Source organism: Oncorhynchus tshawytscha, linkage group LG07 (assembly GCF_018296145.1).
Source record: "Oncorhynchus tshawytscha isolate Ot180627B linkage group LG07, Otsh_v2.0, whole genome shotgun sequence".
In the NCBI taxonomy this organism is placed as follows: domain Eukaryota; kingdom Metazoa; phylum Chordata; class Actinopteri; order Salmoniformes; family Salmonidae; genus Oncorhynchus; species Oncorhynchus tshawytscha.
The window spans coordinates 44,992,236-45,007,755 of record NC_056435.1 but is presented as its reverse complement, the minus strand read 5'-3'; the positions used below and the strand labels follow the sequence as shown (position 1 = coordinate 45,007,755).

General features: G+C 41.6%; 1 protein-coding gene across 3 annotated transcripts; it reads left to right on the top strand.

Moving 5' to 3' along the window:
- The first annotated feature begins 1,850 nt into the window (after window positions 1-1,850).
- On the top strand, window positions 1,851-14,270 carry LOC112254625 (GATA-binding factor 2). 3 transcript variants are annotated; one of them, XM_024427344.2, is made up of 6 exons: window positions 1,851-2,085; window positions 2,652-3,029; window positions 3,576-4,166; window positions 8,084-8,241; window positions 11,420-11,545; window positions 12,145-14,270. In XM_024427344.2, exons 2-6 carry the CDS (start codon window positions 2,798-2,800, stop codon window positions 12,430-12,432), a joined length of 1,395 nt encoding a protein of 464 aa, XP_024283112.1. In that variant the 5' UTR covers window positions 1,851-2,085; window positions 2,652-2,797; the 3' UTR covers window positions 12,433-14,270. The 3 variants fall into 3 exon arrangements, with proteins under 3 accessions (XP_024283112.1, XP_042180415.1, XP_024283113.1); XM_042324481.1 differs by lacking the exon at window positions 1,851-2,085 and having other exon boundaries at window positions 2,115-3,029; XM_024427345.2 differs by lacking the exon at window positions 1,851-2,085 and having other exon boundaries at window positions 2,116-3,029; window positions 8,096-8,241.
- Window positions 14,271-15,520: the final 1,250 nt, after the last annotated feature.

The window sequence follows — 15,520 nt, the reverse complement described above, 5'->3', positions numbered from 1 at the left end:
AAATAGTAGGCCTTATGTCTCAGAACATACACACATACTCTGGCTATAGGCTAATCAATGTATTTATATTGCCTGCTACTTATAACATTGTAATAACTGGTAGAGAGGGAACTGATGATAGCACTTTGCCCTCCATCCAATCAAGAATGATGTTCACAGCAAGAGTGCATTAAACAGATATTTTTCAGCTACGTGGTGCTCCCCCAGGCTGTGTCCACTCCTTAGTCCATCAGACTGCAGTTCTGCGCTTTATTGATTGCGTTTCAAATTAGACCCAAAGTGTTCTCTGGGGTCAAATCAAATCCCTAGTCGGGCTAATGTGACCAAATCTCGGTTTCGCTGTCTTCTGTCGCCACTGGATCTATGTAGACACATTTCTAAACCACATCAAAGGTCAAAAGACTGTACTTTATTCATTATTAATGCCACTATAGTGAATATCTATTGCAGTCCTCCCAATAGAGAGTGTCTTTGAATGTGTTCCTCGAGTTCATCCTTTGGGACGTAAGCAGATCTCGTGCTCCCCCATCTCCCTACTTTAACTATTATTAAAAGTTAATTTCCTGATGATTCTTTTTTCCTCCTCTAAATTGCGGTGACGTCAGGGAGTGGCGTCAGATAGGCGGCTAGTCGAGCTCCCTCGTCACAAAGTTCCCTGTCATTCATATTCACTCTCCCGCCTTGCTCTGCTATAGACTGCACACACCGCTGGATTGTAGTCCGGACAAGCAGGGTTAGTCACTGAATGATCCACTGTTATCAAGTGTTTCTGCAGGACGCAAAGCGACCAGGATGTGGCGAAGAGCCTATTACAAATCTATTTGGAGGAGCTATGACACATATTACATACCAGCTGCAATGTGCTACCCCGACTCCAAAATCAAACAGTTTCTCAACAAACACGCACCATTCTCTCATGTGAGTACTCAGGTTAAATAGGTGCGACAACATTTTTGTAAAGCTTTACCCGCAGGATACTCCTCTCTCACAGCCATCACAGACCGGTGGCGACACTGTGTCTTTGCGCCCGTGGCTGGGCTGCTGGGTTCTTTGGGGTAGTTTTTATTGTGACCACATAGCCTACTAAACAAACCCCATTTAGTGGCCCTCTATGGCTGTGGACCTCTATGGCTGGTACTTACCCCCTGTGCTCTGCTGACCCGCCAGTCAAAGGAACCATTAAGATGTAAAGCAGCGTGTGATCGCCCCTGATTCACAAACAAAAAACAAGTTTATGACATTACTGGAAATTAAACACAATTAGGCAAAGACTTAAGACAGACAGACATCCACAGACGTCACACTGGCCTACACCACAGCGTCACTGTCCGAAAAGCTATCTAATTTGCGTAATTCATAGACTGAACAACATTAATAAAATGTACATTGGAGTAGCCCATACTATTTGTATTATTATGCACTTTTACGCATGTGATTAAAAATCTGGCACATAGTTTAATTTAGCCTAAATACAAAATAGAAATACTCATGAGTAGCCTATTTATGGAAAAAACGTTTTTTATTAAAATATATAGTGATCATTACACTTGGCATCAACAAATAAATGTCTCCCTTGGTTGAGAAAGCATTGATGTGTGGGCTAGCCCGAGGCTGCATCTTTAATAAGGTGATTAATACGCCCTGGGATCAGTGGGATGAGACCAGTAAGGCCTACACTCAGGGACCATGGCTGTTTTCTCGCTGGTGCTTGGGCTGGAGAAGGTGAATGGCATGGAGATTCCGCGGAAGGAGTTGCCATAATCAGGGAAGGCAGAATCCAATTGGATGTCGCGGTGTCAACGCTAAATCTAAGACCCTGCCCTTGCACATTATGATATTGAATTCACTGGCACCAGTGCTGACAGTTAGTTCAGCTGTATGTTGCTAAAGCTCTATCCGTCTCCAACGGAGTTTACCCAGACGATAACCCTAAACCCAAACCAAGGAAAACAGACCAAAGATATTTTGCCAAAGATATTCCCCATAAATTGAGTCAATACAGGAAAGGAAAATACATTTGCTAACTGAAGGAAAATTATCTCAAAGGGGCTTGAAAACGGAATAACCAAACCTGAGAAAGTCAAGGTATTTACATGAAATCTGTATTATTTATTTTCCAAATTGTGTATGAAAATATATGACTTCCTACTATGTAAGAATGTTAACTGTTTGTTCTGAGTTGGCTACTGACGATTATTAGTTTACTAGCTAGCCTATGACGTGTAGGCATGGGTTCAAAACTATTGCCTACTTATCTGCGCGCGTAACGGTGAGGATGGGTCGGTGATTTCATGTTCCTCGGAATGGGAGTGGTTGGGGACGAGTGACTCGATGTCTTTATGTCTTATGTTGCATATTCACATGCATCACTTACAAAACGCACCTAAAAAGGAGCAGCCTTCCCGAGTTCTTCTCTTAGGACTAGACGACCACACAGAGATAACCACGCAACACCTTGTAAATGCCTCTGAAATATTAACATCCTATTGTTGGTCGTATTACATTTATAAATCCAGTTTTAAACACGACTCGATGCCTGTTGAAGAAGGAGAGTGACAAGAGGAACTCATCGGACTACGAGTGAGGACCGATGTATTGGAGACTGACTAGCGCAACTTCTTAACACATTTATGTTTTGTTTTCCACAATAGGACATTTTTATCAGGAGAGGGAGACGCGTTTTTTTCTGAAAGATAAAGCGAAGAGAGGACGGTTCAGGAACACACTGTCCTCTCCCTTGAGAGGCTCCTCTTCTCTTTTCAACCTGTTTGCCCCACACGGAAAGACTCACGCAGACATGGATGTAGGGGCTGATCCGTCTCGGTGGATGCACCACCATGCCGTACTAAACGGCCAACACCCGGACTCGCACCACCCCGGCCTTTCGCACAACTACATGGAGCCCACCGCACAACTTCTGCCTCCGGACGAGGTGGATGTTTTCTTTAACCATCTTGACTCGCAGGGAAACCCGTACTACCACAACTCCGCTCATGCGCGGGCCAGAGTGTCCTACAGCCAAGCTCACGGTAAGACCTAAAATTCACTTTGCTAAGTGACTTACATTTCAGGATAAAGCGGGAATTATTGTGGGCCTATATTCATTGAATATTTTCTTCAAAATTGTCAGAGCGGATTGGAGCCTATTTTTCTAAAATCAATAAAACAATCTTAAAGGCTTCTTCTGCAAAATAGGTCCTGCATGTTCCAATGCATTTACTAGACCAGATATCTGTATTTGTCATTGACTATAAAAAACAAAATAAAAAACGATGACCCAACACCAGAACAAACATTTCTGGGGTTATCATTTCACTGTTTCTGTCTGAATACCTGCGAACTGTGTATTTTGTGCCCCTCACGAATCGAATAATACCTTGCACAATAATGGATTATTGTCGGATTATTGTCACCCTGCATCAACAGGTGTAGGACTGGTGTACCAACTTTCTCTAATCCTATGACATCACATCATCAAGAGGGCAATGAGAGTTGTAATGGCCATATAATTAGTATGTTTGTGTAGGCCTATGTATTCGATCTAAAAAAAACAGATTGTTCTTCTCTTCTTACAGCTCGCCTAGCTGGGGGTCAGGTCTGCCGGCCACATCTCATCCATAGCCCGGGAATTTCATGGCTAGAGCCGGGCAAAGCAGCCCTCTCAGCGGCCCACCATCACAACGCATGGGCGGTCAGTCACTTCAGCAAGACCGGGCTGCATTCCTCAGGCTCCGGGGCTTCAGGCGGCCTATATCCCTGCAGCAGCAACGCCAGCACGGCCTCCGCCTCCTCGTTAACGCCCGCATCCCATTCGAGTCCACATCTCTACAGTTTCCCCCCGACCCCGCCGAAAGACGTCTCCCCAGACCCCGGGGCCGCCTCTCCCTTGTCCTCTACCCCGAGAATGGACGAGAAGGAGTCTATCAAGTACCAAATGTCCCTTTCTGACGGAATGAAGATGGAGGGTTCCAGTCCTCTCCGAAGCAGCCTGGCATCAATAAGCGCCCAGACCCCCTCCACGCACCACCCCATACCGACCTACCCCACGTACTCTCTCCCGGCAGCGCATGACTACGGGGGCAGTCTGTTCCACCCTGGCAGCCTACTAGGAGGATCGTCCTCCAGCTTCACCGCGAAATGTAAAAGCAAAACTCGGTCGTGCTCAGGTGAGTCTCCTCTCATCTCGAAAATGTGGCATTTCAAATGTTTGTACTACAGAATAAAATGATGATGACATAGCCTAATGATGATGGCAATATTTTATGTATTATTATTTTTATCATCATCATTATTAATATAATTATTATTTTGACAGAACACACCGAAATTACTTTATTGGACTAGTCTTATGCGCTAGGTATATTTAGGCTGTTTTAGCATTATCACAGGTTTGTTGTATCTAAACCCATTATTGAGTTAAAAACAAATAGCATATCTTAAAACAAGAATAATATGAAATATTATGGAACACCGTTTAAACTAAAAACAGAAACTAAGGCACATTTTTAGACCAAAGCTACTTATGTAGGTATAAATATATATAGCCTATAAAAATATATATATAATAGTTAGCCTAGAATTAATATATTATTTTATATAATACTCGATATATTAACGCCTATGTTTATTTTACATGCATGAGAACATTTCCCCTAATATACTACTGTTCTATAAGACTGGTCCTTTGTGACAAATATCCTGAATAAAACGTCTTTGGTATTTTCAAAACCTCCAGTTTAATGCAATTTGATTTACTCAGTTAGAAAACTTTCCATTCACGTCCTTAGAAAAGGGTGACAATATCATTACAATAAGCCTCGACGTGTGGTTTGCAGAAGATAATTGGGATGAGGTTACATCTTATCTGGGTGCATGTTGTTAGCAACTCCTTTCATAGCTATTTTCAAACACACCAGTTTCTTTCGTCGCCAAAAGTAAACACAATCCACTTCAAAGAACCAGTAGGAAGCTGTGGGCCTCTACACACATACACATAAAGCAGTGTCACATATCCACATAATAGTAATCCTGTATGTGAATTGCTTTGCATAGCCTATTGATGAAGAAGGATATTTCAATCTTTTCATCCCCATGAGGACAAAAGCAGATATTATGGTTAACTATAAGAAATAGACTAATTACATATAAAAAGGCCATTCATAACTGTTTATTTGTTATGGGGGGGACAGATACAACAATAAGAGGTGGTGTGAGGTTATGATATACAGTGTCTTCTTCGTCGATTTTGTCTGGCCTTATTTATGCAGCCACGTTTTTAAACAGTAGGCCTACTACCTATAGGTCTACCGTTTCCTCTTTATGAGGCCAATTGATCATATCAAATCTGCATATTTTTTTAATAATACAAATCAGTTATATCAACAGATGTAATACAATTATAATGATAGTCTCTATCTAATAATGATAAGAAACCTTGCTTATTGTAAGCTGTGAAGACACAACGTTCCCAGTGTCCCAGTGACACAACTTTGCCAGTGTCCTAGGTCTGAGAAATGTAGGGCCTAGCCCCAGAGGAATAATTTGCTTAGGCCTATTTGGTTGTAAGGGACAGGTAAAGCATACTGCCACGCCTCGAGCACCGCCCCGCACACACCCAATACCTGTCGTTCGGCTGAGCGTGGGCGCGCTTTGGCTGACACGTTTATTATCCTCTTTTGCAAACCGCGACTCAATTACGCTCGAGCTGCCTTGCCCTTAAGAATGACAAACTAGATACAGCCACGGAGATGTGAAAAGAAGATCTGCTAGAGCATATAGCCAAAACGAGACATTTTTTTGTTTATATAATATAGCATTGTCAAGACTTACATTTGGCAACTATAGGCTGAGCTGATTTCCTTGAAGCAGCCCCCTATCTTATAAACCGTCTCCCTTATACTGAGCAACAGTATTCATTTGTTAGAGAAAGAAAGCACCAACAAAAAAACTCATTCACCATATTTCATAAATAGGGATTAGATGTCTCAACATAAACCCTAAGAGTATTCTTAAAAATACAAATAAATACATCTGTCACAGTGGTATTATGGTCATTCTCAGACAAAGGCACAACTTCCATCAGGAAGACCTAGCTAGGTGTTTGGTAGTGAATCCGCCTCCCTGATAGATTTGTGTGTTAGGGGCGCTCCCTGACATCATGCAGGAATAGTCTGTCCTGTTTCTAGGAGCCTATCTCTGTGGGGATGTCCATTACTGGTGGCTTGCAGGACCATAGAACACTATAGTGTCACACTATTATGGTGAAGTCCCTGATCATGCATACCTTAGAGGTACTTCCTGTTTGACTAAACCTAATTCAGGCCCCCTTCCTCTCTCTCCTCTCAGTCTCCCCAGTTTTTTTCTCTCCCTCCTTCTCTGGCTGTCCATACTCAGCATTATCTGGAGCCACCAACAGAGGCAAAGGCCCACAAGCACACTAGTATTACCTCTACTAATCTAGACTGAGAATCTGATCCACATTATAAGCAGGACAAACATGTAAAAATGGTTCCCTCAAACATTTTTATCTTGAGCAAATTTAAGGTCTGCTTTGTGCAAACTTTGTGAAACATTGTGAACACTGTGAAAATTCTGTTAAACTTCTGCTGCTCGTTTACTGTGAACACTGAGGCTGTACCCGCTTTAAGTTACAGTTTTAACAGTGGCCAAGTAGACTACTGTGGCTATTTGATTATAATGTAGGCCTACTAGAGTGGCCTGCCATCAAAAACAATGGAGAAAAATGCATCCCATAACATTTTAACATGGAAATATCATTCAGCATACAGTAGCAGCCAATGTGTGGTGGTCAATATAGGCCAACATTCCATGAGACTATTGAAAGATACATGCAGGGTTTGACATTAACCTGTTTATCCACTTGTCCTTCAGACAAGGTGACTGAGAATGTTGTGTTGTTTGATGGAAGAAACCACTTTACAAAATAACATTCATTATTATTCCCATACCATTATTCCAGAATTGATGCTACCCTCTGCCTATTGTCTACTTAGCTTCTTCAAGACAACTGAAAATACAACACTGTTAATTTAAGACATAAAACAAATCTCTTTACCTGACTTGCTTTTTCAAAGATGTCTCGAAATGCACACATTTTGTGCTCTTGTAGGAAGCAACCACTCCCCCATTGTTATCTATAAATTAGCTATAACTGGGCTAATAACTCATTAACTATCAAATAATATAAACAAATGTGCACAGGTGGCTACATGCAGCTCTTGCATCTACGTGTGACTACTCATATGGTAAACACAGTTCAGTTCAATGTGAATGGCAATATGGCATGAAATATGGCAATGGATATTTGCATATAGGCCCATTGCAGCTCTGATTGGTTATGGTACACAGGTCTGTGTAGAGTATGGTCCTGAGTCGTGCTAGTCAATGTAGTTGTATCCTACTCCAATGCGCTCTGCCTACAAGAAAATGTCTTGCATAGTTTGTTTTGTTTCAGTATGTTATATTGGAAGTGGCTAATATTGCTTTGATTCGAGCACAATTCCCACCTTAGAGTGAAACGTTGATAGAGTGAACTAAAGGGGAAAACTCTAGAAAGTTGAGTGATGTTGATATTTCTTCTGCACGGCAGTTCAAGGGGAGCTGTGCTTCCACGCACAGTTTAGTGGGAACATTGATTGCAATCACAGCAAAATGAGCAGAAATGTAAGAGATAGCCTACAATTCATTGTGGGTGTATGCGTCCCAGCTGACCCAAAACTGACAGGGAGGAACTTAACCAGATCAAACAGAGCAAAGCCTTTTGTTATTCCAAAAGTCTGCAGAGGGTTAAACACACACTTTCTTGCTCTCACACAAACTTCACACCAAAAACACTCAGCTTTCTCATACTAGAGATTAGAACTTAGTAACTAAAATTAATTCTCAAAACTTTTCCCATGCTTTGGTGAACCTAGTATAAAAATATGCAGTCCAGACTTACTTACATGACATTTTACTAAATTGTAAATTTCACTGCTACAGGTTACAGAGTTTTTGCGTATGATAAATGTGTCAGAGTTGACAGGTTAATTTTATAAATGTCCCTGTGCTCTCCCTCCACCTGCATGCTGCTCAGAGGGGCGTGAGTGTGTCAACTGTGGAGCCACCTCTACCCCACTGTGGCGAAGGGATGGTACGGGCCACTACCTGTGTAACGCCTGCGGCCTGTACCACAAGATGAACGGTCAGAACCGACCCCTCATCAAGCCCAAACGTAGACTGGTGAGTACTACGGAACCCCCCATCACATGCACATAAACACGCACACACAAACACGCACACACAAACACGCACACACTCACACACACACACACACACACACACACACACACACACGCACACACACAGATCATGGAGTGCAGAGGTAAATAAGAGCACAAGGTGGGGGGGAGAGGGCAAGAAGGGCACAATTCCAGGAAAGTTATATTTTCCCAATCAGTTTCCGGGAATTGTGTTTCCCACTCACCCCTGTGCTCCTGTACACAGGCTGTTAGCTGAGTGCAGCTAACTTTGTTGTTTCTGCTATCATTATTGCTGCTACTTCTGATACTGTTACTGATATCAGGGACAGTGCAGGCCTCTCTCTAGTCAGACAGCAGTTCAATGGACTATGTAAATGTTGTAATTACTGAAAACAGTCGTTTTAGACTTAATGTGCTGGTAACTCCATTGATTGCATTTTTTATTTTTTATTGTTGGGTTAAAATGAAAAGCTATGTTTTACATGTTACAGTATCTATAGCCCTGAGATAACCAGACTTTAAAACACCTGGTCTCAACAATAACATATGCGCAATGAAGAATGCACATATATGAAACTCTGCGATGGAGGGAATTGATATGATGACCCAATGAGATGTAGAAACCAGAAGATATAAATAAGAACAGAACATCAGTTGTGATTTAGATAATATTATATTGCGTGATGGCCAGTCGGATTTGCATCAAATACAAAAAGCAAAGAAATATCTTTCTCCATGGCCTGTTGAAAGATAAATGAGCAACCATTGATCTGGTTATGATCTGAATATTTCCTGTATTTATAACATTTTAAATAGCCCACAGCTACTGTTCGCGGGCCTAAACCTATTTGCATGTAGACTAATAAATCAATAGCATAATAATAAGAATGATAGAAATAATGTAAAATAGCATATAATAATAACCATAAACGTATTTCACTGAGCTATAATTTCACTAGGCCCATAACCTCTCGATAATTGATTTATTCTGGCAACTCGTGGTTGATTTTTGCAAGAGCATTTTTTTCCACGCCCCTCTTGAATACATTGGGATTTTGCAGAAATAGAGAAATTACTATAAAACAAACTGAGCCATTATAAGTGGGAGATCCATCTATAGAAATGAAATACATATGGTTTATAATTTCTGGTAATTCATATCTGAAAAGCGGATGTATGCCTAATTAGGGTATGCCTATTCAAATGATTTACGAATTGGTTCCCAAACGTCTCAGGATGCATAATAGGATTATTAATATATTAATCAAAGGGTACGGATACTAGTATTGAAACGCATTTATGGTTGAGACACACATAGGTTATTTAACATACAGTATTTCATGTCGACTGCGTTTTTTAAAGGACCATCCTAACTAAAGATCATATAAATCCTGTGAGCATCTTAATAAGAGAATGGTCGTTTTCACAAGGTCTCTGCCGACGGCACCGAGCCAGACAATGCTGGCTATACAAAAGGCATCACCGCCGAGACTATTTAGAGACCCATTTTTAGATCATTTTTTAAACATTTGAACACTATCGTGACTTGAGCTGCTTAACATTGTAAGCATCAACGCCATAGGCCTAGGCTATGAATATTTGTGCCTTGAGAAATAATAGAAGTCCAAAGGATATTCCTGGACCACAATCAATATAGCCTAAACGTGCACGAAAAGCATAATAACGTTTAATAACTGTCACTTTGGTCCTAATGACTGAAAAATCCATTCACATTTTTTTCCATACGAGTCAGTGTCTGGTGAGTTTGTAGATACTTTTCTACTCTCGTGTTTTCATTGCTCGCGCAGGGGCCTTCCAGTTGTTTCCTATATCCGGATATCTGCGGGTACGGATAAGGAAGCGGGGGCAGCGCATGTTTCCGTCCGTGGCGCGCTAACTACACATACTTTTCTATAGCAGTGGTCAAGCCGGTCAGTCCTCATCTCATAGCATACAGTAAAGCGGACTGGCACAACATTTCAGGCCCGGTTATGTGCACAGAAAAAAGCGAGGGCTATCGAGATGCAAGCAGGGCGCACGGGCAGATAAAATACATGGATTTATGCCCTGCTGCCTGTCGGGCAAAGGTTAGGGCTCGAGCCTAGACTTATTTACTTGGAGAGATGTTTATGTAGGGCCAGGTTTACACAAATTGGGGCGTTTCTATTTGACTTAATAGAGGTAATTTGCACTAATCCATGTTTTAAAATTATCCGTAGCTGTATAGGGCCATGCACTATTCTGACTGAGGGTTCAGATTACCATATTTAGCTATAGGGGTATACTTGTAAATGTCTCATATTATTAAGTGTGAAGAAACCATCTGTAATAGCAGGGGATCGCACAGACAGCCCGGACACTGGAGGGCCTATAGCCCCCCTCGCTACCTAATCTCCATTCAATAGCGATGCTTTGCATCTGACAGGAAGACCTTTGATAGTGAGTGTTCATCACTACTGTGTCTGTGAAATGAAAACGATTTCTCATGCTGGGAAAAAAACTGTAGCCTATATAGACAACCCATTACTTTCTTATATGATCTATTCAGCATTACTTTTATAGTAACATATTGTTTATTGTAGGTTAATACCATCTAGCCAACAGTCGGAGCGCACAGCGCTTCACACTGTTTGAGTGAAAGAGAGATGCGTGCTGGCGGCTAAAAATAAATAACACATTTCGATCATGGATAATTACAAACAATAGTCCTGTCATTATCTTTTTCGGAAAATGATCCATATCTGTTAAGATACTCGTTTTGTGCAAGTACTCTGGCATGCTCCTTGTTAATAGAGACCAATTAATTCACACGTTAACAACTATTTAGTGTTTTGATAAATATTCTGTCTGGGAATCTAAAGACCTGACACATTTGTATTGCATACTTCATTCAGTATTTCATAGCATTACAATGAACTATCAAACTGTCACGCAATATGAATAAATTACTGAAATTATATGCAAATCTATAACTATAATGAACAACTTTGATCTAAAACAGCATGGAATATTATATGTCCTCTCCGCTCCTGGCAGTCAATATGCAAATACTATCTACACACCTTCCAGCTCTAAAGTAATCCCCAACCTATTCTTTCATGTGTTATGTGTCCGTTCAGTTGTGGTCTAATAAATGCTTTCTTCATGTTTCCATCCAGTCTGCGGCCAGACGAGCCGGCACCTGTTGTGCTAACTGCCAGACAACCACCACCACACTGTGGAGGCGCAACGGCAATGGAGACCCCGTGTGCAACGCCTGCGGCCTGTACTACAAGCTGCACAACGTAAGTCTTTCACTGCTAACCGCCTGGCCTGACCGACCACCAGCCCTGCCCACACTCAGCCAGCCAGGTCAAGTATATGGACAGGTTGCATTGATTAGAACAGCATAAGAAAGAGGGATTGGGAGGGAAGGAGGGAGGGAGACAGGGATCCAGAGCTTGGCCCCTCAGACACACTGGGCCCCGTTGGTGTTTTCTTTCTTTGTGCTTTATTGTTTCCATGGTAGGCGTCATCCCCTTGAGACTCACAATGGTGGGACTGTTATTCCGTCAGACCAACTGCGTCTGTTCAAATGAGGCACAACTGTTCAATGTTCAGCCTTGGTGTCTTGCCATGTATTAAATTGAATATGGCCTAGTTTTAGGGAATAAGCTGCATACTGTTTCTGCATGTTATTTTTTTTGTTTAAAAAAATGTTAGAAAAATTGGCAAATGACTGTGTCTAGAGTTCTCATAATAAATAATATGGTTTTCAGATAATATACAGTACGTTATTTCTGCACATACTCCATTAAGCTCAAACATATTGAGTTGTTTAAAAACCCTTACCACCATCTCAACCCAGTCACTCATCTCTCCCTCCAAACCCGTCTCCCTACAGGTAAACCGACCTCTGACCATGAAGAAGGAAGGCATCCAGACACGCAACCGCAAGATGTCCAACAAGTCCAAGAAGGGCAGGCGGGGCGGTGATGGTTATGAGGAGCTGTCCAAGTGTATGCACGACAAGTCTTCTCCTTTCAGTGCTGCCTCCCTGGCCGGACACATGACCCACATGGGCCACCTGCCACCCTTCAGTCACTCCGGACACATGTTGCCCACCCCCACACCCATACACCCCTCCTTCGGCCACCCCCACCACTCCAACATGGTCACAGCCATGGGCTGAGCTTAGGAGGACAGGGAGGCACAGGGGAAGTGACGGTTGTTCAGTTTTCTAATCAGGGTTGAGGGTCAGATAGGCCTCTGGCTTGAGGACAATGTATAAAATGTTAAAGACATGCATTTGGTGTGTCTGTGTTGATTGTCTTGTTGTATTCATGCATTCCACATTGCGCCACAATATTGTTTTGAATGTTCGTTTTAGGACTATGCCCAACTGAGCATAATACTCAATGCATCCTCATTGGGAGTTGATGAAGATTTGGTTTATAGTGCATTACTGTGGCTTGAAAACACGATGACATTTCTAAAGAAGGAAAATAATTAGTAGGAAAACCATTTGTCATCATTTTGATGTCGCGAGATTGACTTTAGAGTATAATGCTAGCTAGCTAGCTAAGATTGAGGGGAGACCTCCAGATTTTTAGCTAGATAACGTTAGCATTGCTAGCTATTTTTTACAAACTTTGCTAGCAAATTACAACATTTCCATCTGTCTAAAGTACATTTGATAACATAATGATGAGGGCAAAGTTGTTTTCTACTAAATATGTGAATACTTTAGCAATGTCATCATATTCCCAAGCCCCTATAGTGTAATTTAGACAAAAAAAAATCATTAGCCCCGTTCTACATTTGAGCATCAATATGGCTGTGGCGTCTGTAGATTGTTGATAACAATGGCAGTGTGTGACGGAGTGACTGAGGTGCAATCTATGAATAGAGAGGCTGTAAAGGGTACAGTGGGTATATGGGGAACCAGGCAGCATCCACAGCATCCACTGATGGGTGGATGGGAGGGGGTCATTTTCCTTTCTACTAGGTACCCGCTTAGACCAGATACTGTATAGACTACACCTACACCCATCCCCATGCATTTACCATCTCCTCCCACCTCTCCCCCGTCCTGTTGCAGTGGTACTGTATGTGCCGAGCAGGTCTCTAGTAACTGTGAATAATGTAAATGTGTGATATACTGGGGTGGTGAAGACAGAGCAATTCCCTTCACACTGTTTCATAAATATATGCTGGATTTCTGCTCAATGACTTCTACTATTTTTAATGGACATTACAAAGAAAAGAATAAACCAGCAAAGAAAAAAAGTTTATAAAGCTTCATTTGAAACAGTTTATTATTGTTGTTGTTGTTATCATACTTATTGTTATTATTATGGTCATTCAGATAATTTATTTTATTTTTTCCTTTTTCTTTCACCTGAACTATTATGGATAATGTTATCACCATTTCTATCATTATGAATATATTTTTCAGCTGAAGCGCTTTCTCTGAGCTTTTAAACATTTTTCTCTTCATGAAAATAAAGAAATCAAGTTTAATTCGGCCAATTGCTCCCTCTTTAAATGATCCCCACAGGGCTGTGTGTTAAAATCCTTCAAGGAGACAGAGAGAGATACACAGAGCATAGAAATTGATTGAATAAAACAGATACCCTTGCCATTTCAGCTGCCATATTAGATACGTCGTACAGAAACTGACGCTATTGTTGGAATAATAAGGTAATTTACACTTTAACACGAAGCAACAATCTGTTCTATCCATCCTATTTCTATGTTTGGGACAGCCTTATTGACCCGTCTTGTTCTATGTTACCTAGGCTTCTCCTGTTTTGTCAGCTTTGCCATGGTGATGGGCAGAACCTGTACCTCTCTATTTCTTTGTGGTGTGTGTCTCTGTGTCACAGCACAGCTTTGATTTGCTTCCACTCAACCTAACAGATATAAAAACACAGACCTGCTCACTATTACCTGTTCAGAACAATTATAACCTGACAATCTGGATGCCATTGCATACTGATGATAATAAAGAAACCTTGTAAAAATGAATGAGACTTCTTTTCCCCGTGAGAGATTCAGGGCTCAACACACACACACACACACACACACACACACACACACACACACACACACACACACACACACACACACACACACACCACCTTATACTGTAGCATACACTATGAATGGGAATGGGAGAGTAATTATAACACTAGCAACATGTCACTGCAGTATGGGATATATACTGAACAAAAATATAAACGCAACATGCAACAATTTCAAAGATTTTACTGAGTTACAGTTTATATAAGAAATCAGTCAATTGAAATAAATTAATTAGGTCCTAATCTATGGATTTCACATGACTGAGAATACAGATATGCATCTGTTGGTCACAGATACCTACAAAAAAAGGTAGGGGCGTGGATCAGAAAACCTGTCAGTATCTGGTGTGACCACCATTTGCCTCATGCAGCATGACACATCTCCTTCACATTGAGTTGATCAGGCTGTTGATTGTGGCCTGTGGAATGTTGTCCCAACTCCTCTTCAATGGCTGTGTGAAGTTGCTGGATACTGTTGGGAACTGAAACATGCTGTTGTACACGTCTATCCAGAGCATCCCAAACGTGCTCAATGGGTGACATGTCTGACATTTTTTCAGCTTTCAGGATTTGTGTACAGATCCTTGCAACACGGGGCCATGCATTATCATGCTGAAACATGAGGTGATGGCGGCAGGTGAATGGCATGACAATGGGCCTCAAGATCTCATTACGGTATCTCTGTGCATTTAAATTGCCATCGATAAAATGCAATTGTTCGTTGTCTGTAGCTTATGTCTGCTCATACCATAACCCCACCATGGGGCACTATGTTCACAATGTTGACATCAGCAAACCGCTTGCCCACACAATGCCTTACACATGGTCTGTGGTTGTGAGGCCGGTTGGACGTTCTGCCAAATTCTCTTAAATGACGTTGGAGGCAGCTTATGGTAGAGAAATTAACATTAAATGATCTAGCAACAGCTCTGGTGGACATTCCTTCAGTCGGCATGTCAATTGCACGCTCCCTGAAAACTTGAGACATCTGTGACAAGGTTGTGTGACAAAACTGCACATTTTAGAGCGGCTTTTTATTGTCCCCAGCTCAAGGTGCACCTGTGTAATGATCATGCTGTTTAATCAGCTTCTTGATATGCCACACCTGTCAGGTGGATGGATTATCTTGGCAAAGGAGAAATGCTTACTAACACGGGTGTAAACCAATTTGTGCACACATTTGAGAGAAATAAG